The sequence below is a fragment of the Gopherus evgoodei genome, chromosome 17 (assembly GCF_007399415.2).
Source record: "Gopherus evgoodei ecotype Sinaloan lineage chromosome 17, rGopEvg1_v1.p, whole genome shotgun sequence".
NCBI lineage: Eukaryota > Metazoa > Chordata > Testudines > Testudinidae > Gopherus > Gopherus evgoodei.
The window spans coordinates 2,461,112-2,488,579 of record NC_044338.1 but is presented as its reverse complement, the minus strand read 5'-3'; the positions used below and the strand labels follow the sequence as shown (position 1 = coordinate 2,488,579).

General features: G+C 65.7%; 2 protein-coding genes across 7 annotated transcripts in view; one reads left to right on the top strand and one right to left on the bottom strand.

Annotated features, from left to right (window-relative positions):
• GIT1 (GIT ArfGAP 1) overlaps positions 1–19,942 on the top strand; it is a 34,105-nt gene extending 14,163 nt beyond the window's left edge. For 2 of the 5 annotated variants that reach the window (XM_030536475.1, XM_030536476.1), the window contains exons 2-22: positions 2,425–2,558; positions 3,190–3,302; positions 3,371–3,476; positions 5,926–6,012; positions 6,434–6,564; positions 6,789–6,883; positions 7,568–7,610; positions 8,952–8,978; positions 9,584–9,632; positions 9,858–9,930; positions 12,972–13,069; positions 13,292–13,403; positions 13,639–13,766; positions 14,415–14,567; positions 15,093–15,320; positions 15,888–15,941; positions 16,510–16,596; positions 16,932–17,008; positions 17,701–17,883; positions 18,271–18,334; positions 18,457–19,942. In XM_030536475.1, the coding sequence (XP_030392335.1) occupies positions 2,425–2,558; positions 3,190–3,302; positions 3,371–3,476; positions 5,926–6,012; positions 6,434–6,564; positions 6,789–6,883; positions 7,568–7,610; positions 8,952–8,978; positions 9,584–9,632; positions 9,858–9,930; positions 12,972–13,069; positions 13,292–13,403; positions 13,639–13,766; positions 14,415–14,567; positions 15,093–15,320; positions 15,888–15,941; positions 16,510–16,596; positions 16,932–17,008; positions 17,701–17,883; positions 18,271–18,334; positions 18,457–18,669 (2,255 nt within the window). In that variant the 3' untranslated portion in view covers positions 18,670–19,942. The remainder of the gene's footprint in view (positions 1–2,424; positions 2,559–3,189; positions 3,303–3,370; positions 3,477–5,925; positions 6,013–6,433; positions 6,565–6,788; positions 6,884–7,567; positions 7,611–8,951; positions 8,979–9,583; positions 9,633–9,857; positions 9,931–12,971; positions 13,070–13,291; positions 13,404–13,638; positions 13,767–14,414; positions 14,568–15,092; positions 15,321–15,887; positions 15,942–16,509; positions 16,597–16,931; positions 17,009–17,700; positions 17,884–18,270; positions 18,335–18,456) is intronic. The other 3 variants (XM_030536477.1, XM_030536478.1, XM_030536479.1) reach the window with 3 other exon arrangements.
• Positions 19,943–20,031: 89 nt separating this feature from the next.
• On the bottom strand, positions 20,032–25,853 carry TP53I13 (tumor protein p53 inducible protein 13). Of its 2 annotated transcripts, none has more exons than XM_030536481.1 (4): positions 25,420–25,853; positions 24,991–25,103; positions 20,892–21,038; positions 20,032–20,241 (listed from the first exon to the last, which is right to left on the bottom strand). In XM_030536481.1, exons 1-4 carry the CDS (start codon positions 25,650–25,652, stop codon positions 20,132–20,134), a joined length of 603 nt encoding a protein of 200 aa, XP_030392341.1. In that variant the 5' UTR covers positions 25,653–25,853; the 3' UTR covers positions 20,032–20,131. The 2 variants fall into 2 exon arrangements, with proteins under 2 accessions (XP_030392341.1, XP_030392340.1); XM_030536480.1 differs by having other exon boundaries at positions 20,892–21,572; positions 25,420–25,835.
• Positions 25,854–27,468: the final 1,615 nt, after the last annotated feature.

The following is a 27,468-nucleotide window of genomic DNA, read 5'->3' as shown; positions in this document are numbered from 1 at the left end:
CTCCCAGGCACTGGGTTACCCTGGCTGTCCAGCCAAGGTGCTTCGAGCCTGGGCCTCAGGGTGGCCTGCAGGGGGGATGGTTGGGCACAGCTGAGAGCCTGGTGCTGCCTGCACCAGGCACATGGGAATACGGCTGCTGCTGGCTGTTGGCACACCCTGGCAGAGCTCTGTGGGGTGGAGCTGATCCCAGGGGATTGGGGATAGACGTGCATAGGAGAGGGCAGAGGCTGGGCTGCTGGCCCATTCCTCCCCATGTACTCCCTGAGGGCAGGGGCCAGGCGGGTTTCTTTGCCCACAAGAGGCTGGTACAGGGGTCTGGGCACAGGGCTGGGAGCATCTCCTCTCTTCTGTTGCTGAGAGTTCCCCCATGCCTCTGCGTCCTGCAGCTGGGGCTCCCCTCACTGCTTGGTGATGCTGATGCTGCTTGAGGCCCCCCCCAGCACCTGGTGCAGCCCTGAGGGAGTGACACGTGGGCGAGGAGCCGGGAATAGCTCTGTGCGTGGGAGGCTGTTGGGTGGGGGAGGGCGTGAAGCCGGCTGGGCTCTGAGCTGGCAGAGCTGCTCTGGGATTGGGGGTGCAGGCCCGACTGAGAGCGAGTTCAGCACCTCACTTGTCTCCCATGGGGGTACCGTATGTGCTGAGTAGGGGGGTCCCTGGAGAGCGCGGGCCCTGAGAACGGGGCCGGGGGTCCCAGCAATCCCTTACAGCGAGCCGCGTCTGTGCCCTGAGCCCCTGGGGGAGGCGAGAGCACGTAGCTCCTGGGGGGTTAACCTGGGCAGAGGCTATACGGGAGTGGCTGGGCGGCAGTGGGTGACTAGGTGCCAGTAGCCAAGTGGCTGGTTTGAGGAGGGGGCCTGTCCCAGGCGGTGCTAGCTGTGCACTGGGGCCGCTGGGCCAGGCTGCTCCTGCTTGGCTAATGAGCTGGGGCTGACGGGGGTCACTGAGCGTGCACTCAGCCCCTCTGCGCCTCTGCAGCTCGGGGAGCCTGGCTGTGGGGCTGCTCTCTGCCCTCCACCGCACGCCCCCCAAGCCATGGAGCCCCAGCAGGATCGGTCTTCCAGGGAGGTTCCCGTCTCTGTGGAAGTAACGCTGGAAACTTGAGGCCTGTCTGAGCCAGCAGGGAGCCCCAGCCGGGTGCTGCCCTGGGGCTGGCGCCTTCTGTTTGGCTTGGCCATGGGTGGGCACCTGCGCTTGGGGGGCACTTCCCCTCCGGTCCGGGGAGTGGGTGCAGCGCCTGCTGGTGGGTGTGCAGGGCTCGTCCCCCGGGACTGCAGAATGCAAACCAGGCCCTCCGTCCCCGGGCCTGACGCTCCCTGCAGACCTACGCTGCTCCCTGCCTGGGGTGTGCCTGCCCTGCCCCCCGGCTCCATTGGGCCCCAGAACAGTCCCTGCTCCCAGGCTGCCCCAGGCCTGGTGCCAGGTTGCTAGGGGAAACCTTAGGGTTTCCCTAGCTACCGGCTGAGCCCCTTAGCTATAGCTCAGGAAACCTTAGCAACCGTCGCCAGGGCAGCCGATGGGGGGAACAGCCAGACGGGCTCTGGGAAGCTCTGGGCAGGGGCAGGTTTCTGACACCCCCGGATAGCACAGTGGGAGGGGTAGGTGTCCCAGAGCAGTGCGGGGGTCGGGGGGGGGAGACAGTGCCCAGGACTGGTGCCGCCCCGCTGCCATATGCTCCAGCTTCCCCCCAGTCTGTCTGCTGCAGCCCCCTGGGGGCCCCCTGCCCATTTGCGGCACTTGTGCCCACCCCAGAGTGAAACGCCCCCAGCAGCTGCCCCCTGGGCCTGCTCCAGCTCTGGGGGTCGGGGTTCAGGGCTGCGTGGCCCTCTCTGGCTGCTGGCCACCCACCCTAGTGCCCGCCGAGGGGGCAGCACCTTCCGCCTGTCCCTTGGTGCTTCACACAGCCTGATTAAACCTCACACTGAGATGGGACTTGTCCCTGGTCACACAGCGAGTCAGTGTGAGAGCCTGGATAGAACCCAGGAGTCCTGGCTCCCATCCCCTTGCTCTAACCACTGGACTCCACTCCCCCCGAGAGCCTGGATAGAACCCAGGAGTCCTGGCTCCCATCCCCTTGCTCTAACCACCGGACTCCACTCCCCCCCAGAGCCGGGATAGAACCCAGGAGTCCTGGCTCCCATCCCCGCTCTAACCCCCTCCCTCTCCCAGAGCTGGGGCTTCATCCCTTACTAACTAGCTTGTCTGGGGTGCTCTAGGCCTTTGTGTCTGAGTGCCCGGCTGGCATTTGCCTAGTGCCCACCCCAGGTCTCCACCTTTGGGGCGCGGGCCCCCAAGCGCTCATGAGGGAGGTCCCCTCCTGCCAGGCTGTGCCCTGGCCTGGCCCAGCCGCTGAGCCCTTGGCAGGTGTCCCTGGTGGGGGCTGTGGTACCGGCAAGTGGGGCGTCTAACCATCTCCTGCCCCTACAGACCCCGGCTGGGCTTCTATTAACCGCGGCGTGCTGATCTGCGACGAGTGCTGCTCTGTCCACCGCAGCCTGGGCCGACACATCTCCATCGTCAAGCATCTGCGCCACAGCCCCTGGCCCTCCCCGCTGCTGCAGGTGGGTGGGGGCAGCGCCTGGGGGGCAGCCTCAGCCCCGTGTGCTGGGGGTCAGCAGGGGTCTCTGTGCGGCTCCCCCTCCCCCAGCACTGCCCGTGGGCGCTGCCCGATACAGCGTCTCCGGAAGCGGCAGGAGTTGGGATTGTTCCATGTTATGTGAGCCGTGACGGGTCCCTTCCTGGACTGCCGGCCCTGCTTTGCCAGCGGGTTTGTGCCCAAGGCTTCCTGGCTTGACCCCCACCCGGCCTGTGCCATCCCCTCCCCCCCTTCACGCTGCTGGCGGTTTGTTCAAATTATTTGTATTGTGTGGCTTTGTAGCACTGATAAAATGAGTGACCTTTTCCCCTTCCTCACTTGGGCTAGTGCCCCTCCTGACCCGCAGCCCCTGCTAGCCCAGCCCTGGTGCCCTTCACTCCCGACCCACAGCCCCTGCTAGCCCAGCTCTGGTGCCCTTCACTCCCGACCCACAGCCCCGTACTAGCCCAGCCCTAGTGCCCCTCACTCCCAACCCGCTGCCCCTGCTAGCCCAGCCCTGGGTCTGCAGTGGGAGACCTGAGGTTTGGCTGCCCAGCTCTGTGGGTCAGTGAGATGGTGGCAGAAGCTGCCCTGAGCCAGCACATCTCTCTCCCCAGATGGTGAACACTCTGGCCAGTAATGGTGCCAACTCCATCTGGGAGCACTCGCTGCTGGACCCGGCGCAGGTGCAGAGCGGGCGACGCAAGGCCAATCCTCAGGACAAAGTGCAGTAAGTGTCCCCCCTGGTGGGCAAGGGGCTAGCTCGGCGCAGTCTCACCCTGTCCCCTCTCTCCCCAGCCCCACCAAGTCTGAGTTCATCCGTGCCAAGTACCAGATGCTGGCCTTCGTGCACAAGCTGCCCTGCCGCGACGATGATGGTGTCACCGCCAAGGACCTCAGCAAGGTTGGGGGCCCGAGCAGCAGGCGTGGCATGGGGGGCCTTGGGGTGCTGAGCTCAGGGCTGGATCCCCGAGAGGAATGCCTTGCTGTGGTGGGAGCATGTCCACCCCTCTCAAGCCTGCCACGCTGGGCACTGTTGGGGGCAGGGGGTCCTTGGTGCCCTCCAGCAGGCACTGGGGTGGGACTGACACTGGAGACTCGTGCGTTCGGCACCAGTGGGCCCAGGTTCGAGTCATGCAGCGTTATGAGGGCGCCTGGGGCTCCCCCCTCTGTGCATGTGGGTTACCCCCAGTGAGACCGTCACAGGGCAGCTGCTGCTGTCAACAGACCGCAAGCCCTGCTGGGCCCTGGGCTGGGACAGACTGTCAGCCAGCTGGGTGATGCCAGGTTTTCTCCCCACCCCGGCTCAGCATGGAGCAGTCAGCAGGCCTGGATCCCCAGTACCATGTGCTGCCCACCTCTGCCCCTCCCAGCAAGGCAGGTGTGTCACAGAGTGCCCGGGCGATGCTCTGGAACTGCTCCCCGCAAAGCCAGGCCGGACTCTGGGGAGCCTCCTCTCCCTTGGAGCAGACTGTCTGCAGGGCAAGAAGCTCACACGGCTTCACCTCCTGGGTGTCTCCTTGGAGCATTCAGCATCCTCTGCCCCTCTGTGCACTTCCCACAGCGAGCCCACCCCAGCGGGGTCCTGGGGAAGCCACAGGGTCCTGCACCCCCACTTTGCAGTCAGAAGTGACCCTCAACCAGCCAGTGAAACAGAGGTTTATTAGATGACAGGAACACGGTCTAAAACAGAGATTGTAGGTACAGCAAACGGGACCCCTCGGCCGGATCCATTCTGGGGGGCAGTGAGCCAGACAACCCCATCTGCCCTCACTTCCTGTCCCCAGCCAGCTTCAAACTGAAACCCCCTCCAGCCCCTCCTTTCTGGCCTTTGTCTCTTTCCCAGGCCAGGACGTCACCTGATCTCTTTGTTCTCCCACACCTTTAGCATCTCCTTGCAGGGGGGAGGGGCCCGGGCCATTAATTGCCAGGAAACAGAGTGTCAGCCAGAAACTGAGGCACCCACACAGTATTCAGAGGAAACATTAAGAACAGACCCACTTCGTCACAAGGTGCTCTTCCAGTCTCTGAGACCCTCCCCTCGCCCAGCACCTCTCACAGCTGGTGCCGCTGGCCCAAGCCAGCCCAAGGGCTCTCTTATGGGTTGGTTCACCGAACCTCCCTTTGGGAGCTGCCACCTGATATGCTGAGACTATCCCAAGCCCATTTTCCCTGGCAGCCTGGGACTTCAGAACCTTGTCTTGTTGAGCCAGACCCACTGGCCTGCTGCAGCCCAGACCCAGGTCTGAACTACGCCCCCAGAAAGCTGCAGGCTTAACTGACAACAGCTTAAGAAGTGCTCCTGTCTCCAGCACCTGGATACCCAGTTCCCAATGGATCCAAACCCCAAATAAATCCGTTTTACCCTGTATAAAGTTTATACAGGATAAATCATAAATTGTTAGCCCTCTATGACACTGATAGAGAGAGATGCACAGCTGTTTGCCCACCCCCTGGGTGTTAATACAAACTCCGGGTTAATTAATAAGTAAAAAGTGATTTTATTCAATACAGAAAGTAGGATTTACGTGGTTCTAAGTAGTAAGATACAGAACAAAGTGAATTACCAAGCAAAATTAAAATAAAACACGCAAGTCTAAGCCTAGTACAGTAAGGAACTGAATACAGATAAAATCTCACCCTCAGAGATGTTCCAATAAGCTTCTGTCACAGCCTGGACTGTCCTAGTCTGGGCCCAATCCTTCCCCGGTACAGCCCTTGTTCCAGCTCAGGGATTTCTAATGACTGCAGCCCCCTTTGTTCTGTTTCACCCCCTTATATAGCTTTGGCACAAGGCGGGAATCCTTTGTTCCTCTCTGGCCCCCCCCCCCCCTTCCTGCTCAGTGGAAAATCACCAGGTTAAAGATGGATTCCAGTTCATTTGACATGATCTCATGTCACTGTAAGAGCCCCCCAAGCCTCCATTCCTCCCAGCCTGCCTCACAGGAAGGCCAGCGAGCAAACAGCCATCCACAGTCAATGGTCCTGGTTAATGGGAGCCATCAAGATTCCAAACCACCATTAGTGGGTCCCACTTTGCATAATTACAACAGGCCCTCAGAGTTATGTTCCCTATTTCTAGTTTCAGGTACAAGAATGACACACACACACGAATAGGATGATCAAACTCAGTAGATTATAAGCTTTGTAACGATACCTTACAAGAGACCTGTTGCATGGAGCATATTCCAGTTACGTTATATTCACACTCCTTAGCATGTTTTCATAAAATCATGTCGAGCGCACCGTCACAGGCACCTCCCAGGCCAGCGGCAGGTCCCAGGAGGCCGGCGGGATGGGAGGGCAGCAGGTTCTGCTGGGCCGGGCAGCTGACGCTCTGCTGTCTCCTCTAGCAACTGCACTCCAGCGTGCGGACGGGGAACCTGGAGACCTGCCTGCGCCTGCTCTCGCTGGGCGCCCAGCCCAGCTTCTTTCACCCGGTGAGGCCTGGCCGGGTGCCTCTGCCCTGCAGCGGGACGGGGAGAGGGAGGGGCGCGGGCGCTGGGCCCTGCTGGCTCAGGAGGGCAGCACAGGTGAGGGTGGGGAGGGAGCGGTGATGGCAAGTCCACCCTCATTCCTGTGCTGGCATTGGGGGCTGGGGCAGGGCTGGGCACCAGGGGGCAGCAGCCTGGCATGGAGCCGGGGTTCCTGGTTCACTGCTGCAGCAGGGGGCGCACCCTCTCCGCCCCAGGGCAGGCCAGTCCCTAGTCCGGCACCACACTGCCCCCTAGTGCCAAGCACCATGACTGCTCCGAGAGGGGCAGAGACCAGCAGCCCCCTGCTGGCCTGGCCATGGGACCCTTCTAGTGGTTCGGTGCTACATGCCCGTTGCCCTTGTCTGACTGCCTTGCCCTGCCCTAGGAGAAGGGCACCACCCCACTGCACGTTGCTGCCAAGGCTGGACAGATCCTGCAGGCTGAGCTGCTGGTGGTGTACGGTGCCGACCCTGGGGCACCCGATGTGAACGGCAGGACCCCCATCGACTACGCCCGGTGAGTGTCGGGGGCTGCCCGGCAGCAGGACCCTGGCTGGCTGTCCTGGAGAGGCCTTGCGGTGACCCTGTCCAGTGACTTCAGCGGCCCACGGGCAGTGCAGAGGCGTCTGAGTGGATTGCTGGGCCCTGGAGCCTCTGCTGGCCAAGTGCAAAGCAGCCGTGACAGTGCCCCTGCAGTGCCCCTGCTCTGCTCCTGGTCCGACCTCTTCCCTCCCCCTGCAGGCAGGCAGCCCAGCACGAGCTCGCGGACCGGCTGGTGGAGTGTCAGTACGAGCTGACGGACCGGCTGGCCTTCTACCTGTGCGGCCGCAAGCCGGGTGAGTGCATGGGTCGGGGGGACCCCGGGGAGGGCAGGGAGCTGTGCGGAGGGGCTGCGTCCCATGGAGGGATGTGAGTGGGGAGGGGCTGCGCCCCAGGGAGGGCAGGGAGCTATGGGGGAGGGGGCCGCACCCTGGGGAGGGCAGTGAGCAGGGGGGGTGGGGCTGTGCCCTGGGGAAGGCAGTGAGCTTTGGGGGAGGGGGCTGCATCCTGGGGAGCGATGTGAATGGGGGAGGGGTCATGCCATGGCGGGGTATGTGGGAGGGGTGGGGCCATGCCCCGGGGAGGGATATGAGGGAGGAGGGGCTGCGCCCTGGGAGGGATGTGGGTGGGGGCCTGGGGTCGCTGGGTGACAGTGAGCAGAGGGGCAGGTGGGTGCTGCAGGTGGGCTGCACTGGGGCCCACGGGGGGGTTCTCGCTGGAGCTGGGGGGCTCTGCCTGCAGCACTGGTTGATGCCCTGCTGAGCATGGTCCAGAGCAGTGACTGTAAAGGGTTGGTGACGCCCCCAGGGCGATGCGGCCCAGCAGCCTCCAGGGCCTTGTGGGGTGCAGTTGTGGGTGTTCTGGGTGGGGGCTCACGGCTGCACCCATGGCAGCTCCCGGTTCTCCCTTCCCCACCCTCGTGCCAGGTGTGGGGCTCCGGGCAGTGCCCAGCTAACAGTTGATGCTGTTGTTTTGCACAGACCACAAGAACGGGCACTACATCATCCCGCAGATGGCAGACAGGTGAGTGCCCCCCCGCCCCGCTCTGCAGCTGGGAGCCTGCCAGTGTGAGGGAGGAAATGCTGCCACCCTGTGGGCACTGACAGAATTGCCTCTTGCTCCCACTGAGCCGTGCAGGGGGTGGGGAGGGGGCAGCAGTGTGGGCCTCCCCTTCCCCACTAGCCCGCAGCTCCCGTGCACACTGGGCCGCGTCAATGGTCTGGGACTGGCCCCTGTGCCCCTGAGTGCACTGCCCTGGGGAGGGGACACTTGGTCCCCAGGGTCCCCTAGGCCTTGGCCCCACTGGGGTCCTGCCAAGGGGCAGTGCCAGCACCTCCCTGCCCCTGGAGTGACTCAGCCCCTGTGCACAGGAGGCCCAGCAGCACTGGACCCCTCAGCCCCTATCAGGGGGCAGGCTGGTGCAGGACTGTGGCAGGGATGGTACGGCTGCCCCGTGGACTGGAGCTTGGAGCCTCCTCGCAGGGAGGTAGAGGGCCCAGGGCCTCCTGGCAGGGCTGCAGCTGGGGCAGGTGCTGGACTTGCCTGCAGGGAGCGCTGGAGGAGAAAGGGGCCCCTGTGGGTCCCCTGTACCCAGTGCCCCCTTTTCTGGTTCCTGTGGCCAGTGCCAAGCCTGCTACTCTGCTCCCTTGGGTGTATCTCTTGAGTGGTCCCTGGCGTGGGCGCTGCCCATGGGGCAGAGCGGTGGCTGGATGCCCGTGTCGGCCTGTGAGAGCACTGCATAGGGGCTGTGGGGCAGTGCAGGCGTGGCTGGTGTGGGCGTGGCTACGACAATGGTGGGCGTGGCTATGGCTGACATGGGCAAAGCAATGGCCATGTTGGTTGTGGGCATGGATGTGGGCGTGGCCATGACAGTTGTGGGCGTGACTATAGGCGTGGTCATGACCACTGTGAGCATGGTTGTGGTGGCTATGATGGTTGTGGGCATGGCTGTGGCCACGGCAATGGCGGTTGTGGGCATGGCTGTCAGTTTTGGGCGTGGCTGTGGCCATGGCAACGGCAGTTGTGGGCGTGGCTGTCAGTTGTGGGCATGGCAATGGCAGTTGTGGGCGTGTTTGTGGGTGTGGCTGTCAGTTGTGGGCGTGGCTGTGGGCATGGCAATGGCAGTTGTGGGCGTGACTATAGGCGTGTTCATGGCCGTTGTGAGCATGGTTGTGGTGGCTATGATGGTTGTGGGTGTGGCTGTGGCCACGGTAATGGCAGTTGTGGGCATGGCTGTCAGTTGTGGGCGTGGCTGTGGGCGTGGCAATGGCAATTGTGGGCGTGGCTGTGGCCGTGGCATGCCACTCCTGCGTTTAACGCCCTCCTTTGTCCTGTTCTCCCCTCGCTGCCTTCTCCGGAGTGCAGGGCGCGCCCAAAGGGCACGGCGCAGAGGTATTGTCCCCTCCGCTCTGGTCTGTAGCGTCCGGGTGCAAAGTGCCGCTGGCATCTGCGGGGCTGCCCCTGCCGCTGGCTCTGGGCCTTAACGTGCCACCAGCTGGTTCAGTCTGTGTAGTGGCAGGAAGGGGTTGATAGAGGTGGGAAGCAGGGGGCATGATGTGGCCTCCCCACCCACCCACAGTGCTGCTGGTGCCCCTCACTCCCGACCTGCAGCCCCCTGTTAGCCCAGCCCTGGGACCCAGCCACTCACCCACAGCCCTGCCGGTGCCCCTCACTCCCAACCTGCAGCCCCCTGTTAGCTCAGCCCTGGGACCCCCCACCCACCCACAGCCCTGCTGGTGCCCTTCACTCCCGACTTGCAGCCCCCTGGCATTTCTTTCCTGACCCACATTGCCCTGCCAGTGCCCCAGGTCTAGCTGCTCACCGCCACGGTGCCTGGTGGGTACGTTGTGTCGAGGGGAGCCAAATGCCGTCTGTGGCCATGCAACTCGCCCCATTGCCCGAGGGCTTATGGGCACCCCGGGGGGCTGGCTGGTGGGGGGTGCGGGCCAGCAGTGACCCCTCTTGCTTTGTCTCCCACCCGCCCCCGGCGTGTGCAGCCTGGACCTGTCTGAGCTGGCGAAAGTGGCGAAGAAGAAGTTACAGGCGGTAAGTGGGGCTGGGGGCTGGGCCCTGCTGCGGGGGGGACCCTGGCCTGAAGCAGCCGCCCTGGGACGGGGCTGATCCCAACCCCTGGGAACCCCCCACCCCATGGGGCCCAGGTGCTGAGAGAGCTGGAGCTTGGCGTGGGCACGACCAGGCCGAGGGGCTGCTCCGACTCCATCCCCTCCCATCTTGCTCCGCCCCCTGTGACTCGCTCATCTCTGCTTCCAGCTCAGCAACCGTCTCTTCGAGGAGCTGGCCATGGATGTGTACGACGAGGTGGATCGCAGGGAGAACGACGCTGGTGCGTGGGGGGCGGGCGATGCCAGGCCGGGGGGTGGCACTGGTGTGGGCGATGCCAGTGCGGGTGATGCCAGTGCAAGGGACAGAGGGAGAACAACGCTGGTGCGTGGGGGGGCGGGCGATGCCAGGCCGGGGGGTGGCGCTGGTGTGGGCGATGCCAGGGCGGGTGATGCCAGTGCAAAGGACAGAGGGAGAACGACGCTGGTGCGTGGCGGGCGCGTGATGCCAGGCCAGGGGTGGGGCGATGCTGGGAAGGGGGGTGGAATGATGCTTCTGCTGCGCTGTGGGGTGATGGGGCGTTGGGGAGCCAGGGATGGGTTTGGCCCAGGCTCTGTGCCCAGCTGGGAGCCCCGCAGGCTGCAGCCTGAGCCGTGGGGCGCCATGTGTGGGGCTGCTCCTACGGGTGCTGGGGTGCCTGCTCCCTATGGAAGCCAGTGTCAGAGAGTGCTCAATCCCCTCATCCCCCAATGCCCAGCCTGGCTCGGGTCTGGCTGTGAGCCCCAGCCCTGTCACTCCCGTCTCATGAGCAGGGCCTTGCTGTGGCCTGGCTGGTTGGCGCGGGGGCATGTGACTCTGGACTCTCCATGCCCTGAGCACTGGAGGGGTGGAGGAAGCTCTCGCTCGCTGGGCTCTGTCCGTTGCAGGGCAGAGAGGAGCTGAGGTGCCCATCAGGATGGGTCTATCCCCAGGTGCCCCTGTAGCAGAGCTCAGGACTCAGGCTCAGTTCACTAGGACACGCCATCCTGGCCCTGCCTGGCACAGCATGGCTGGCTGGCAGGTTCCTCGGCTCTGCCTGGCCTTTGGGCTCCCAAGGGAGTGGTAGCTCTGTCAGGCCGAGGCAGGGATCCCTCTGTGTCTGGGTAGCAGGATCCCAGTGCCTGGGGCATAGTGCAGCTGTGTGTGGCCTGGAAGGCGGCCAGCGCCACCCCAGGATGTGCCCAGCCAGGCCTGGTGCAGCCCCCGGCTGGCCTGGGCCCAGGATTCTGGGCTGCCGGGGTTGCTCGGCTGGGGGTGCTTTGGGGGGGGCTCCAGCTGTGATGTAGCTGCAGATGCTGCTGCCCTGAGTGTGGGGGTGGCAGTGCAGGGGCCCTGGCAGAGCGGTCTGCACAGATGGTGCCAGCAGGCCGCAGAGTCCATCTGCTCCTCTCTGGCACGGCGTGCACTGGTGGGGGCAGAGGTGCTGTGCCTGGCGAAATCCCTCCCTCAGGGCCAAGTTTCCCCAGGGATCCCTGCCCCCTGCAGCCCCCAGTGCCCCCCGGCTCTGCCCACTGGCCGGGGTGTGTGAGCAGCCGGGGGTATCTAGCGCTGGCCCGGGCGCTGTGGCAGGAGTCGGGCCTGGGAACTCTCTGGGGATGGGGCAGGCACGGTGCCATCGCCCAGCACAGTGTGCCCATGAGCCAGCCAGGGTCGCTGCTGTGCCGCCCTGGGCCAGCCCTTCCCCGGCGCGGGGAGGCGGTGCTGCTGGGGCCTGCCTGGGGATGTGGCTCAGACACTGAGAGCAGCTGGCTCCCTCCGCCCCTCGGCTGGGACCTGGGCCCGCCTTCCTCATTCCTTGGCAGCCGCTGACTGCCCGCCCGCTGGCTGGGCTGGGTGGGGGGGCTCCTTCCTTCCACAGGCCGTGGGCTCCAGCGAGGCCGGGGCTGGGCAGGGCTGCGGGGGCCAGGCAGCCGTCGGGCAACGCTCGAGGTGGGTCTGGGGTTCCCACGCAGGGAGCGACTGGCTGCACCCCAGCTGGCAGGGCCCTGGGACTGGCGGGGGGCTGGGAGCAGCTGCAGGGGTGGGGGGGTTTGGGGGCCCATTGCTCCCTCCCCTCTGTGCTCGGGCTTGCGGCTGGGGCTCCAGCCTGGCCCTGTTGGCTGCTCTCTCCACGGCTGAGCTGCCGTTTGCCCAGGGTTCCCTGCAGGCGATTGCCTGGGCGGAGGCTGCTGGCACCCGCTTGGCGGGACTGCCATGGCTGCTGCTGCCTGCCCAGGGCGTCAGGGCCAGCTGCCAGGGGGCTTGGCCTCACTCCCCCTGCCCCCGCTGTCCAGGCCTGGTCCCCAGAGGAGGGTGGATGGGGGGTGGCCAGAGAGGGGCCCAGCTCCCTCGGAGTGAGGCAGAGTCCCTGGTGCCAGCGTGTGGGGATGACAGGATCACTCAGGGTGCCATCAGGGGCAGGGCAAACCAGAGCTGCTGACGCCTGGGACATGAGTGAAATCTCCCTGTAACCCAGCCTGGCCGCGCTGCCCAGGGGCCGTGCTCTGGGTTTGGTATTGTCCAGATGGTGCTGCCACATCGCTGCATGGCTCGTGCCAGGCTGGAGCCATGCCCAGGTGAACGGGAGTGCCAGTTCCTCCCTCTGCCCTGCCAGCCCTACCAGCTGGCCAGGGTGTGTGCTGCTCTCACTGGGCCCTGCCAGCCCTGCCCGCTGGCCGGGGCGTGTGCTGCTCCCTCTGCCCTGCCAGCCCTACCAGCTGGCCAGGGCGTGTGCTGCTCTCACTGGGCCCTGCCAGCCCTGCCCGCTGGCCGGGGCGTGTGCTGCTCCCTCTGCCCTGCCAGCCCTGCCCGCTGGCCGGGGCGTGTGCTGCTCTCACTGGGCCCTGCCAGCAGCCAGTGCTCTGAGGCTTCTTCCGGACGTGGGGCAAGTCCCCTTGTTTGGAAGGGCGCAGCCCGCTGCAGGCAGAGTGGGGAGCCCAGCTCTGGGTGAGTTGGCCCAGGCTCCAGATGCCCCTGGCACCAGGCCTTGCACTTCCCTGTGCTAGGGGCTCCTAGCTGGCAGGAGGGGGGGGCACATCTGAGCCTACCCGGGGGGTGCGTGGCAGCAGCCTGGCTGCTGGATGTGCCAGCTCGGGCTGGGCGGGAGGAGCCCTCTGGGGTTGCCAGGATTCCTGGGTTCAAATCCTGCTCTGTCTCTGGCTTGCTGCCTGGGCTGGTCCAGGCCTTCTCTGGGTCTCAGTTTCCCCCAGTGCTGCTCCCGTGGGGCTGGGGCCTGTTCTGGGTGGGTGCTTGGGGGGGCAGGGGCATCGAGGTGCCCGGTAACCGCTGCCTATCTGCTCTCTGCAGTCTGGCTCACGACGCAGAATCACAGCACCCTGGTGACTGAGCGCAGCGCTGTGCCCTTTCTGCCCGTCAACCCCGAGTACTCGGCCACACGAAACCAGGTACGCCCCGTCCCCCGCCAGCGCCCCTTCCCTGCATTGGGCCAAGGGGCTCAGCGGATCCCCTTTGCATGATCCCAGCTCTGCGGTGCCCCTCACTCCCGACGTGCAGCCCCCGGGGCAGTGGGAGTGTGCTCGCTGTCCTGCCCTCGCGTGTGGCTGCCCTGTAGAGCCATGGGGTCCTGGGGGTGCTGCAGCCCCTCTCACCCCCTCTCCCTTCGCCAGGGGCGGCAGAAGCTCGCCCGGTTCAACGCCAGGGAGTTTGCCACCCTCATCATCGACATCCTCAGCGAGGCCAAGCGACGGCAGCAGGGCAAGAGCCTGCTGAGCCCCACAGGTGAGTGGGGGAGAGGAGAGAACTCCCCAGGGGAGGGGGAGGCCAGGCAGGATGGTGGCGTCTCGGCTGCCAGGGGGAGAGGGGGCTGGGCAGAGGCTTTGTCCTCGCCGTGGCAGCCCCGCTGGGGGGCAGCGTGACGGTGGTGCCCCAGCACTGGGATGGCATTGGCTGGCTGTGGCTCTCTGCCCCAGTACATTGTGGGTGCTGAGGTATCAGGACTCCCGTCTTCCCCCAGACGCTGTCGAGTACCCGGTGCGGAGCCAGAGTGACCCGGACGACCAGCACGACTACGACAGCGTCGCCTCTGACGAGGACACAGACCAGGAGCCGCTGCGCAGTGCTGCCCGCAACAACCGCGCCCGGGTGAGCCCCTGCGCAGCCCCCCCCGGGCACCTCTGCCTCCTGGGCACCCCACCTCCCGTCCGGAGCCCCCGGCTAGTCCAGCCCTGGGCTCCCTGTGACAGGTTGGGTCACCGAGACCCCCTGGGGAGCTGCCACCTGATGTGCTGGAGTCAGGTCAGGCTGGGCCCAGGTTCTCAGCCTCTTCTCTGCCTGACTCCTGCCTGGCCCTGGGCGGCGGGGCAGCGAGCTCCGGAGGGGGTGTGGGACCAGGCAGGCACAGGATGCCTGGAGCCAGGGTGGGCATGTCCCTGCCATGTCTCCAGGGATGGCACATGGGGACCCTGCTGCCCTCGGGATACCCGTGGGGCAGGCAGAGCCGCTGCAGCAGGGTCCTGGCAGGAGGAGGGGGGGCCCTGCTCTGCCATGGCCCTGCTCCTGGACAGGCCCCATGCCCTGGTGGCTCCTCTGGTGCAGGCACGGTGCTCGAGGGGGGGCCAGGACTGGGCACCAGGGCTGAGGGGTGGAGTGGCAGGGCCAGGCTGGCGCGTGCCGGGCGCTGGGGGTGGCGGTGGCCGGGGTGTGCCAGGTGCTGTACATGGGCCAGGCTGGTGGGTGCTGTGGCTGGGGTAGGGCTGGCCCGGGCCCCCTGCTCAGTGGCTCTCCCCACAGAGCATGGACTCCTCGGACCTGTCGGACGGGCCCATCACGCTGCAGGAGTACCTGGAGGTGAAGAAGGCGCTGGCAGCCTCCGAGGCCAAGGTGCAGCAGCTGATGAAGGTGAACAACAGCCTGAGTGATGAGCTGCGTCGGCTGCAGCGTGAGGTTGGTGTTGGGCCGCGTCCTGCTGCCTCTCCCACCCAATATGGAGGTGCTGAGGGGTTCGGAGTGTGGGAAGGGGCTCAGGGCTGGGGCAGAGGGTGGGGGCGGGGATGAGGGAGTTGGGGTGCAGGAGGAGGGTCCAGGGCTATGGCAAGGAGAGAGGACTCCCCCCCCCCCCCGCCCCAAGCTCTCTCCCCACAGCAGCACCTGGGCTGGGGGGCGTGGCTGTTGATCTGGTGCTGGGGGGTGTCAGTGGGCCTGGTGCCTGGGGGGAGGAGAGGGCGTGTCTGCGGGCCCAGGACTGTGGGGGGGGGGGCATCTGCAGGGCTGCTGGTGAGGCAGGAGGGGGCGTGTCTGGGGGCCTGGTATCAGGGGCAGGAAGGAGCGTTTCTCGCCCCAGGGCTGGGGGGAGGGGGTGTGTCTGTGGGCCCAGGGTGTTGGGGGGTCTGTGGGGGTGAGGCAGGAGGGGCTCTGTCTGTGGGGCCCGGGGTGGGGGCGTCTCCACCATGCGCTGCTCTGTCCCTCCAGATCCACAAGCTGCAGGCGGAGAATTCGCAGATGCGGCAGCAGCCGGGCCCCGGGCACACGGTGCCAGCCCCCAGCGAGCGCTCAGAGCACGGGCATGCCATGGCTACGGCAGCAGCTCACCGGCGTGACCGCCAGGCCTTCTCCATGTATGAGCCGGGCTCTGTCCTCAAGCCCTTTGGGCAGCCCATGGACGAGCTGGTCGGCCGCCTGCAGCCCTTCCACTCCAGCGTGAGTCCTGGGGCGGGGTCAGGGCCATGTCCGTCGCAGGGTGTCCCCTTGCTGCAGTCTACGGGCACCGGTGGGGCCTGCCCTCCGGGTCGCCCTTTCCTCCCCGGGTGGTGTCGCAGCTCTGTGCGCTGCCGCGTGGGGCCTGGAGCGCCCCGTCTGGTGCTCTGTGGCTCGGCCCCCCCCCATGCCCACTCCAGGTCTCTGCCACCGGGGGCTGGCAGAGGGCACCGTGCTGCCAGCCAGCATGCAGGGCTGAACAGGGGGTCCCCTGGGTCCCCAGCTGCGAGATCAGTGCCCTCTTGGCAGCAGCATGGCCCAGAGGGACCAGCCCCTGGACTCCTGGGTCCTAACCCCAGCTCTGAGGCCCTGGTCTGTGTGAATGGGGCCTGGGGCACCCAGTGAGTCCCGATGCTGCTTGTCAGTGGCCACAAGGCAGCTGGACTCCCCACGGTGGCGTCTGAGGAGGGCTGACGGGACGTGCTCACCACTGTGCGGCACAGAGGCCCGAGCAGCCCCGCTAGTGGTGGGGCAGGGCAGCCTGGGCTCTAACGGTTGCTGTGTCCCCAGGAGGCGGAGGATGAAGCTGTGTACTCCACGCACATCCCGGCCAGTGGGTACCGGGTAAGGGGGCCAGGGCGTTGGGGGGGCAGTGGAGGGACGGTGAGCCGCAAAGAGACCCTGGGACTGGCTTCCTGCAGGGGTGGGGGGAGCCCAATGGGTCGTGCTCACCCTGCTATGAGTGTGATACACAGCCCCCCGTGCCCATGTCAGGGGACACTGGCCCTGTGGTGCTGGAGAAGGGGGGCACTGCAGTCTGAGTGCCCCGCTGGCGCCTCTGCTGGCTCTGTCTCCCCCCAGGGAGAGCCCTGCTGCCCAGCCTGGGAGTGCCCTCTCTCCGCGGTGTGCGTGGGCAGACCAGCCCTGCCCCCCACCGGCTCTGTGTGGCAGGTCACACACGGGGGGGGGTAGTGTGGGCTTGGGCCGAGGATCTGTTGCTGCCAGCTGGAGCCCCGGTGCAGCTGGTTGGGATGGACGCTGTGGAGTTGGGAGTAACTCGCCATCGATTGGGGGTCAGGCATTCCTTGCGCGCGCCAAGGGGCTGTCTGTACAGGGAGGGGCTGGAATCGTGACTCCGGGGGGCTGGCACCTTTCGTACCCACTTGCCCTGACTCTCCCTGTCCTCTTGCAGATCCGGAAGGGGGTGTCTGCTTCCTCGGTACCCTTCCCCCCGTCCTCCCCGCTGCTTTCTGGCATGCAGGACGGTGCCCGCCACATGGTGACGTACTCGCTCTGAACCAAGGGGGAGGGACAGGCCATGGGGCAGACTGGAGTGGTGGGTTAAGCCCTTGATGCTGGGTGTTGGGGGGTACCCATCTCTCGATGGGCGGGGTGGCTGCATCGTCCTTGTGCCCGTCTCTGGGGCAGATCCCAGCCCTATGCCTGGGGTGGGGGGAGCTCTGTACAGGGAGCTCCATGATGAGGCTTCCATTGCAGGGTTCCCGAGCCCTGCTGGGGAGGGTCCAGGAGCCTACCATGGGGGGGGGGTGTCATGGACCCTGTGGGGAGCTGGGGGTGGAGCCTGCACCTGATGCTGCTCCGTCTCCCCTCTAGACCAGCAAGCTGGACCGACATGGCAGCGGAACTGACAGCGACTATGACAACACACAGGCTGGCGAGGCACTGCTCAGGTCAGGGGCGGAGCCTTGCAGGGAGGGGCGGGGCCAGGGAGGTGCTGCTCAGGTCAGGGGCGGAGCCTTGCAGGGAGGGGCGGGGCCAGGGAGGTGCTGCTCAGGTCAGGGGCGGAGCCTGGCAGGGAGGGGCGGGGCCAGGGAGGTGCTGCTCAGGTCAGGGGCGGAGCCTTGCAGGGAGGGGCGGGGCCAGGGAAGGTGCTGCTCAGGTCAGGGGCGGGGCCTGGCAGGGAGGGGCGGGGCCAGGGAGGTGCTGCTTATGTCAGGGGCAGGGTCTGGTGAGGGGTGGGGCCAGGAAGGTGCTGCTCAGGTCAGGGGTGGGGCCTGGTGGGGGGTGGAGCCAGGGAGGTGCTGCTCAGGTCAGGGGCGGGGCCTGGCAGGGAGAGGCGGGGCCAGGGAGGTACTGCTTAGGGGAGGGGTAGGGTCTGGTGAAGTGTGTGGTGGGGCAGGGCCAGGGAGGTGCTGCTCAGGTCAGGGGCGGGGCAGGGCCGCGTGCATTTGCCAGGCGCAGTGCCCATGCTGGCGGGCAGAGCACTGGGAATCTCAGCCAGCATTGGTGCCCAGCCCCTGAGGCAAGGGCCCTGGAACAGCCTGGGGCAGGTCTCCTGGCACAGCCCCTCCCTGGCTGGACAGGGGGTTGCCCTGGTTCATGCCCAGCTGCCCCTCACCCAGCGCGGGCTCCGTCCCTGCAGCATGGACGGGAAGCGGTTCCTGGACTTGGGGAAGGACGACGACTTCCACCCGGAGCTGGAGGCACTGGACGGGGAGCTGGACCCAGGGCTGCCCAGCACCGAGGACGTGATCCTGAAGACTGAGCAGGTCACCAAGAACATCCAGGAGCTGCTGCGGGCCGCCCAGGAGTTCAAGCATGACAGGTAGGGGTGGAACTGGGGCTGGGAGCTGTTCAGAGCCATAGGCACTAGAGAGCTGAGCCCTACTTTCCTGGGCAGGTTCCCATGTTCCTCAAGGTGGGGGAGGGACTGGATCCTGCCAGCCAACGAGCCCCTGCAGTTCTGCCTCAGTAGCTCTTGGGCTGTTATGTGCTGCTGCCACTGCCCATCCCTCCAGAAGTGGCTGCATTGCTGGGGGTAGGGGGTAGGCTGCTCCAGCTCCCAGCTGCTGGTATGGGCATTTTCTCCACTTGGTGTCTGCTGGGAGTTGGGTGCGGGAGCTGGAGCCACCTGGCGCCCCAGATATGCCCCACTGAGAGTGGGACTTGTGCTGCAGCTGAGCCAGGCCTCACAGCTGTGCCTTCTCCCCAGCTTCATGCCCTGCTCCGAGAAGATCCACTCCGCTGTCACAGAGATGGCCTCGCTCTTCCCCAAGGTAAGAGGGGCCAGGGGCCCCGATTCCCTGGCCACGTCTATCCTGTGCCCAGGGTCCCGTCCCCGGCGCCCCTGCCTGGCAGCGGGAACTGAGCCCCAAGGCCTGCCTCTGCTTTGCTGCAGAAGCCAGCCCTGGAGACGGTGCGTAGCTCCCTGCGGCTGCTCAACGCCAGTGCCTACCGACTGCAGAGCGAGTGCCGCAAAACCATGCCGCTGGAGCCTGGCGCGCCCGTGGACTACCAGCTCCTGACGCAGCAGGTCATCCAGTGTGCCTATGACATCGCCAAGGCCGCCAAGCAGCTGGTCACCATTACCACCCGTGAGAAGAAACAGTGAGGCCTGGTCCCCGCCTGGCGGCTCCCCCGGACTCACTCCCTCCCTGGGCAGGACGTGGGGCTGGGGAATAGCTAACGCAAGTGTCCTTAGTCTGCCCATGGGACCTGAGCACGTGCCATTCCTGGCCCTCCATGCTGCCAGTGTGGGGCTCCGGCTGTGCCGCCTCCCCCCACGCTGCCAGTGTCCTGGCGTGGGGCAGAGCAAGGCTCCGGCTGTGCCGCCTCCCCCTACGCTGCCAGTGTCCCAGCATGGGGCAGAGTGTGGCACCGGCCCCAGCCCCCTCCCCCCACGCTGCCAGTGTCCCGGCGTGGGGCAGAGCGAGGCTCCGGCTGTGCCGCCTCCCCCTACGCTGCCAGTGTCCCAGCGTGGGGCAGAGTGTGGCACCGGCCCCAGCCCCCTCCCCCACGCTGCCAGTGTCCCGGCGTGGGGCAGAGCAAGGCACCGGCCCCAGTCGCCTCCCCCTACGCTGCCAGTGTCCTGGCGTGGGGCAGAGCGAGGCTCCGGCTGTGCCCCCTCCCCCACGCTGCCAGTGTCCCGGCGTGGGGCAGAGCGTGGCACCGGCCCCAGCCCCCTCCCCCCACGCTGCCAGTGTCCCAGCATGGGGCAGAGCGTGGCACCGGCCCCAGCCCCCTCCCCCACACAGCAGCCCTATGGACACTCCCTGCTGGAGCAGGTGCCAATGCCCAGCTATGTGTGCCCCCCTGTACATAGCCCTTCATTCTGTTCTCCCGGCCCTACCCGCCATCAGCCAAGGAACCACTAACTGGGTAGCGGGGAGCCCCTGAGCTGCCCTCGGGCCTCTCCCCGCCACCCCCTGTACAGAGTGTGTGTAGCTGTTTGTGGTGGGCAGAGGAGCCGCACCCATAGCGGTATCAGCCCACAGCATTACACTGGACCCGGAGCCCAGCCATGGCTGGCAACCGGCATGTTCTCCCTGTGTGTGAGTGTGAGCCTCAGCCCCCAGCCTCTCCCCATGCACGGCTGCTCTGGGGCAGGCTCCTCGCCTCATGCCCCCTGTGCCAGGCTGCAGTGCCCTGCCCCTCGGCCCTCCCCCACTGCCCCAGGAGCTGAGTCTGGATTTCTCACTGCAGCAAAGTCCCAGTGCCATGGGACCAGGCTCCCCCGGCTGGCATGGTTGGCTCCGACCCTCGACAGGAGCTGGGTGCCCAGGGAAGCAGTGGGGCAGGGGCAGAGAGCCCAGGCTGGCTGGGGCCTGTATGGCCAGGCGTGTACTGTACATTTGTATTAAATAAACATGTGACTGTGCCCTGTCTGCCAGCAGCTCAGCTCGCCCCTGGGACAGGCTGAGCCCCCGGCCATCCATTCCCGCCCCTCTGCCCAGCAGTGGCAGCCAGACGCAGCAACGCTCTTAAACCACTTTATTCAGCAGAAAGCGTGAGCTGCCCCTGGCCGCACAGACCCCTCCGGCCAGGCCTGTGCCCACATGCGGGCCCCAGGGGAGCTAGTCGGAGCTCTCGCTCGAGGGCCCCTGGAGCAGCAGCCGTCTCTGCTGGGGCCGCTGCCGCTTCTTGTGCCTGCTGTGGGCCGCTAGGAGCCGCCTCTTGAGAAGAGCTGCACAGAGAGAGCCTGGTCAGAGCGCTCTGGGGAGGGGGTGCTGCGGGGGCACTCACCTGACGGGAGGGGAGGGCTCTGGCCACTCTCCTGAGGGGAGGGAGCGGAGGGGTGCTGGGGGCACTCACCTGACGGGAGGGGAGGGGAGAGGAGAAGGGTGCTGGGGGCACTCACCTGACGGGAGGGGAGGGCTGTGGCCACTCTCCTGAGGGGAGGGAGCGGAGGGGTGCTGGGGGCACTCTGCCGAGGGGAGAGGAGAAGAGGGGAGGGGGGGGAAGAGAGGTGCTGGGGGCACTCTGCCGAGGGGAGGGGAGAGGAGAAGAGTGCCCTGGGCACTCTCCCGAGGGAAGGGATGGGGGAGAGGAGAAGGGTGCTGGGGGCACTCACCTGATGGGAGGGGAGGGCTGTGGCCACTCTCCTGAGGGGAGGGAGCGGAGGGGTGCTGGGGGCACTCACCTGACGGGAGGGGAGGGGAGAGGAGAAGGGTGCTGGGGGCACTCACCTGACGGGAGGGGAGGGGTGCTGGGGGCACTATCCCGAGGGGAGAGGAGAAGGGGGGGGAAGAGAGGTGCTGGGGGCACTCTCCCGAGGGAAGGGAGGGGGGAGAGGAGAAGAGGGGAGGGGGCGAGAGGGGTGCTGGGGGCACTCACCGGCCAGGGGCTCCTGCCCCGCGTCGCTCGGGGCCCAGTACAGGCTCTGGTTCTTGTGGAACTTGCGGTGGAGACGGGTGTACAGGACGGCGAGTGTCAGCACCACCAGCAGGAAGGTCAGGGCGCTGGCGGCCCAGGCCGCTTCCTCTGTGCGGGGCGTGGGGACGTAAGCCTGTGGGGCCTGCCCCTCGGGCACGGCTCCCCCTTGGGCGTTGGAACACGAGCATCCCAGGTGCCCAGGGCCCTCCTGCAGTTGGGGCGTGTGCTGGAGTGTTGCGGGGGACAGAGCCCCAGGCCCACTGACACCCCCCCGAGCTGCGCTGGCCTGCGGCAGAGCGTCTGTTGATGGCAGCATGGGAGCCGAGCGCTGCCCAGCTGTGGCACGGGTGCTCAGGGAGCTGCCAGAGGGTGGCGCTATGTCCAGCCGATCCCGGTCACCTCTGGGCTCAAGGGTCGCCCCACCCCACGCCTGGCTGTGCCCAGGGGTCAGGCTGGCTCCTGCGAGCTCTGGTGTCGGACTCCCCGATCTGTTCCTGCTGCTGCCACTGATCCTGGAGCGCGGCTGGAGGGGTCCCTCAGGCACCGGCAGTGCCTTGTCTAGTGTACGGGGGGCTCGCTGGGCTGCCCGGGGCCTCCCCCCCCAGAGAGCGAGCGGCGGGGTCTGGGGCGCTTCAGCAAGGCCTGGGGGGTGAGAAGGGTGGGGGATGTCAGAAATGGGGAGCACCCACTGTTTCCCCTGTAAGACTAGGGCCAGTCCCCCAGTGCCGGCCCCCCCCCATTCGCTGGGCCAGCAGTGCTGCCTTACTATGGAGGGGAAGGGACTAGCCTGCAGCCAGGTACAGGAGTCCTGGGTGCCAGGCCACGCTGCCCGGGGGAGCTGGATTGGGACTCATCCCATTCCTCCATCAGCACCACTTCACTATGCGAGCTGCTGCCAGCCAGGGCTGGCATTAGGCCGATTCCCCCCATTCCCTGGAATTGGCCCCATGCCTGAGGGCCCTGTGCTTTACGCGACTTTTTAATTGTTTAAACTTTTTTTTACTCAGTCTGCTCCGGGTCTTGGGTGGCATTTCAACAGTGGGGGGGTCCTTCAGTGCCGCGGAAGACCCGAAGCAGACCCCCAGCCACCGAAGTGCCGCCAGGTATTCAAATCGGGCCCCGCGGTTCCTAAAGCCGGCCTGGCTGCCAGCTGACCCCTACGCCGCTTACATGTGGCTGTGCTCACCTGCCCCAGGCCCTGCCTCGTGCCCGCACCCCCTGCCGGTAGCCCTCCATCCCAGACCCGCTGGATGCTCTGCCTGTGCCATCTCCAGCATGGCAGCCCACACGGCCAGTGCCAGGTGCTGGGGACGGACCAGTCAGAGGGCGAGTGACCCGCCTCACAGGCATTGCAGGCTGCAGTCAGCTTTAACACGGGGTTGGGGGATCCAGCGGCTGGGCGTGGGGCAGGTTTTCCAGCTCACCTAACGGTCACCTGTAAACACCCACCGTGAGAGGTGGTGTCTGACCAGAGGCTCACTGACCAAACTGGCAGAAAGCTTCTAAAGACAATTGCTAATGCAGGGCTGGCGTGCGAACAGGCCTGGTCTGGTGCGTTTGGGAGGTATTTAGCCCTGGGTGATAGAGCAGCATATACCAGACCCAGCTCTACACAGGGGACTAGGGACTAGCCAGGGAATTCCAGCCCAGTCTGGGACTCAGCTAATGCAGCAAATAACCAAACAGTCACTTTGTGAGCAGCTAGAAGACAACGGGGGATAAGTCAAGAACAGATCATGTCAGACTAACCTCCTGGCCTCCTCTGACAGGGTAACAGCCTTGTCACCGGGGAGGGGAAGGGCAGAGCTCGACTTCAGTGAGGCTGCTGGTGTGGAGTCACGCGACCTCACAAGGAAACTCGGGAAAGAGGCTTGACAAACCTACTATAAGGTGGGTGCAAAACTGGCTAGAAAACTGTTCCCCGAGAGCAGTTCCTAGTGGCTCACGAGGGGGGTCCCAGCGGGACTGGGTCTGGTCAGTATCTTCAGGGATTTAGATAATGCTGCGTTAGGCCTAGTACTATTTAACAAAGGTGGACAAGCTTCAAGGGGAAAGCCAGCAGGGCCTCCACAGCTGAGCCCAGGAACTGGGCCTGCGTCTCTGCCAGCAGCCTGTGCAGTACACTACGGAGGGGCCTGGCTGCACCCTTTGCTTTGGCCTGAACATTTAAAGTGGAGCAGCTTCAGCAGGCCAGATGGAGGGAGCCTCAGAGCCTGCACCTTAGGGCAGGCACTTGCCAGGCAGGGAGAGGGGTGTTCAAATCCCCGCTCCGGAGTCAGTGACATGTGACCCGGACTCTCCCCAGCTGGGGCAAGGCCCCCCACTGGAGGATAAAGTGATTCTCAGGGTGCCTGGGACCCAAGTTTGGTTGAATTAAAGTGGAAGAGTTTCAACAAGAGAAGACGAGCACCTGCCATCAGCCTGTCCATTAGTGCAGCAATTTGGGCTCTCACCCTCTCATCAGGCAGAGGGGGAAACTAACCCAGTCTCTGCCACATAACCCCTGGGCTGAAGGTCATGAGGGAGAGTGACCTCTGCTCCCAGGTCAAATCCCCTCTCCTCAGGTGGCAGGAGGAACCAGACCCAGGCTCACCCCTGCCCCAGGTGGGTGCCCTAACCATGGCGCTAAACCTCACAAGGGAGGCCAGCTCCTCCCTGCCTGCCTCGTGTGGCCTTAGCCAGAGAGGCGACAAAGAACCAAGCAGTAGCCCTTGCTCAATGTCACTAGCAAGATTTGAAGGCTGCCAACTGCTGCTTTTCAGCCTACATCTCTCTGGTGTCGTCACTGTAAGAAGGAACCATCGCTGGGTCAAGTGGTTACGAGTTGTTTGCTAAGAAGAACAAAAGTGAGAAACTGCAACCACCTTTTGCAGGCAGCACCGGACACGTGCCCCTGACCAGTCAGGCCTATGGAATCAGGCAACAGCGTGGCACCTTCAGGGGTCCCCTGTCAGCCCAGAGCTAGCACGGGACAGCTTGTTCCGAACACCGTGGTGCAGCACCTGCTCCAGCTTGGGGCAGGGCAGCTGGGAGAGCAGGTGCTGCAGGGAAGATGCAGTGTGCTCTGATGCATGAGGCTGTGCCAGTGACAAGTGCAGCAACAGAGCATCGGGCACGGCAGAGACAGATTCTGGAAACCGTGTGAAGGGCAGGGCATTAGCCATGCAGTAGTTCTACGTAGGGGTTACATACAAGTTGCTGGGTACTGCGGTGTTCCCACAATATACTCACGCAAGACATTCTGCAGCCCTTCTACGAAGGGACCTCACTGTTCTGTAAGTACTTTACGTGTACTGTCATCGTAGTCAGTGCCAGTCAGAAATAATTAGTTATCCCATGTCTGCTTTACACGGCTGGCTCGGGCCGAGCAGAACTCTGTTTTATAATTACATTTTCTCAGATCAGTCCATTCCACAAAAAGGGACAAGTACTGAGATGTATTACATAGTACAAAGAACAGGAGTCCTTGTGGCACCTTAGAGACTAAAAAATGTATAAGTTCTCATGAGCTACAGCCCATGTCATGGGATGGTGCAGGGCAGACACACTCATGCTGTCCTGTCACTTCAGCCTTTTGCTTTAACCAAAGGCAAAGAGGTTCAGGGAAATGCAAAAACTATCTCCTGAGGTGAAACGTTTCCCCTACGCCCCAGAACAGGACGATTCTGAGCACACACTTGCACTATCAATGGTATTTAGAAGCTTTCTGCTAACTGGGCACCATTAGACTCTGGGTCAACGAGGAATGGCCCTTGCTGGGATTTCATGGTTTTGGATTGGATGCCTGACAACATTGAAAAGTTACGTGATATCAAAAACCAGCTCCACTTCCTTCCTCTGCACCCACCGTGGGATGCCCACTGGGCATCTGCCAAATGTGGGAGCAATGACATTCTTCCAGCTGCTGGGTTACTCCCCAGTGCCCAAAGTGGGTCTGGGCTGGTAGACTGGTATGTGCACACTGAGGACATCAGAACCCGTGACTCTCCCACTAGCCCAGGCAGCTCTGCTCTGGCCCGATTCTCCAGTCAGCCCCTCCCCCTACAGTCCCCTGACTCACCCACTCCTGCATGAGGCTGCTGTGGAGGGTCAGGATGTACTGGACCAGCAGGACGAGCCAGGCCTGGAGGCTGGGGTGGGTGCATGGGTGTAGAGGACGGTAACCCCTCCGCGCTGGGGGAAGAGAGAAGAGGCATGTCAGTGGAGCAGGGGCAGAGGCCGAGGCAGACTCCTGCATGCTGGCAAGGGTTTGAATCCTGACCCTTGCTCCGAGGGGTGCAAAGTCAGTGCCCTCTGGCAGGCCTACAGCCCTGCTGCGGGGAGAGGCGCTGTCACCCGGGGCAGCCTCGCTGGCCTGGTGCAGCTGAGTGCTGTACACCCCCTCCCCCAGCGTCTCCTCTGCAGCCACCCCAGGTCTGGCCCAGCGGCTGGGTGACGGAGGAACCTCTCCCACGTGCCCCACAGGGGCAACGGCCCCAGGCTCACTCACCTCGAAGTTATGGAACCCAGGCTGGGGAAACAACACGTGTACTGGCCGGACACGGCCCGTGGGGCCCACTGCAGGGAGCAGAACCAGTGCTGCAGAGCTCCTTTCAAAGCGCCCCGCCCCCACTGTGCCCCCAAGGCAGGCCTGGGCCAGAGCTCACTGTCCCCCGTGGGTGCGCTGGTGCCTGCCCGTTCCCTGTTGCGGGTGGGCTGGTTAGAGTCAGGCCTCGTGTCCATGCAGCGCTGCTGGCTGCCCCGCACGAAGGGCTCAGCTCCTGCTGCAGCCGGTGCCACATCCCCTCCTGTGAGCAGCAGGCAGCCCCCCACCCCCCGGATGGAGCCGGGAGCCTGCGGGCGGAGCGCGCCTAGGCCCCTTTGGGGCCTGACCCCCTTTCACGCACGCTCCGAGCCCAGCGCTACCAGCTGCAGGCTGGGCGTGTCCCCCCACCCGGGAGCCCGGGGTGCGCCGCCCTGCGGGGGGGGGGGGCAGCGGGCAGCGCCAGGGCCCCCCCCGCCACGTGCTGCCCGCGGGCTCTGACCTGCAGCCTGGCGCCGCGCGTGGGGCGCCGGGCAGCGCTGCCAGCTGGGCGCTCGCTCATTGGCTCCGCTGAGGGAGGGCGGGGCTCTGGCGGCTACGCAGCCAATGGGAGCGGGCGCGAGGCTTTTCCTCCGGGCCGTGTGGGATTTAAAGGGGAAGGCGCCTCCCGGCCCGGCACGAGTCTGGGCCCCGCCTGTCACGTGACGGGGGGGGGGGGCGGGATTCGTAACGGGACCAGCACTAGCCAGGGGGAGAAATGACCCCCCCGGCCTGCAATGGGGGGGGGGGCTCCAGCTGAGCTCCGCCCCCCCCCGCCCTTCAGGGGGTCCCCACTGCTGGGCACCCGTGGGGCTAGCGCAATGACTAGGGCCTGGCGGTGGGGGCCCGTCACCCCCTGCTGAGCGGCGGGGGGGCCAGAGACGGGGTCCGACCCCCTGCTGGGGGGGGGGGCGCTGCCCTGCTGCAGGCCGAGCCAGCGCCACCGCCACCTGCAACGTCAAGAACGAAGCTTAATGCGCGAGGGACCCCCCCCCAAGTCCCTGCCGGGCCCGGCCCCCCAGCCAGAGCCACTCTCCCCCTCCCCGGCTCCTGCCCCCACCCTCCAGCGCCAGCCTCCCCCCCATCCCCTGTCCCCCCCATCCAGTGCCACTCTCCCTCCCCCCTGGCCCCTACCCCCCCTCCAGCGCCAGCCTCCCCCCCATCCCCTGTCCCCCCTAGCCAGTGCCACTCTCCCTCCCCCCTGGCCCCTACCCCCCCTCCAGCGCCAGCCTCCCCCCATCCCCTGTCCCCCCCATCCAGTGCCACTCTCCCTCCCCCCTGGCCCCTACCCCCCCTCCAGCGCCAGCCTCCCCCCCATCCCCTGTCCCCCCCATCCAGTGCCACTCTCCCTCCCCCCTGGCCCCTACCCCCCCTCCAGCGCCAGCCTCCCCCCCCATCCCCTGTCCTCCCCATCCAGTGCCACTCTCCCTCCCCCCTGGCCCCTACTCCCCCTCCAGCGCCAGCCTCCCCCCCCATCCCCTGTCCCCTCCGGCCAGCGTCACCCTCCCCCTCCCCGGCCCCCCCCCATCCAGTGCCACTCTCCCTGGCCCCCCGCCAGCGCCAGCCTCCCCCTCCCCGGCCCTATCCCCCCCTACCCCCCCATCCCCTCCGGCCCTGTCTGCCACTCTAGCCAGTGCCACCCTACCGCCCCCCCGGTCCCTGCCTCCCCCAGCCAGCGCCACCCTGCCCCCGCCTCCCCCCCTACCCGCCCAGCATTGCAGGCTGCAGCCACCCAGCCCAGCAACCAGGTCCCGCAGCAACTCCTCCATGCAGGCCGGCCCAAGCGGGGGGGCGGACAGCAGGGCGGGGAAGCCAGGGAGTCCGAGGGGCACGGAGTGGGGGGGGAGTAAGGAGTCAGGGAGTGGGGCACGGTAGGAGTCCGGGGGGGGGTGGGAAGTAGGGAGCAATGGGAATCAGGGAGTAGGGGGCAGTAAGTGGTCGGGATAGTGGGGGGCCAGGGCCTAGGGAGCAGTCGGG

What these genes read in the sequence shown, in the direction of transcription:
- TP53I13 (XM_030536480.1), bottom strand. Translation starts at nt 25,652, where the DNA reads ATGGACACGAGGCCTGACTCTAACCAGCCCACCCGCAACAGGGAACGG. An exon ending in CTGGGTTCCATAACTTCGAG is followed by an intron (nt 25,104 to 25,419) that starts GTGAGTGAGCCT and finishes CTCTTCCCCCAG; the next exon opens with CGCGGAGGGGTTACCGTCCT. An exon ending in GCAGCCTCATGCAGGAGTGG is followed by an intron (nt 21,573 to 24,990) that starts GTGAGTCAGGGG and finishes CTCACCCCCCAG; the next exon opens with GCCTTGCTGAAGCGCCCCAG.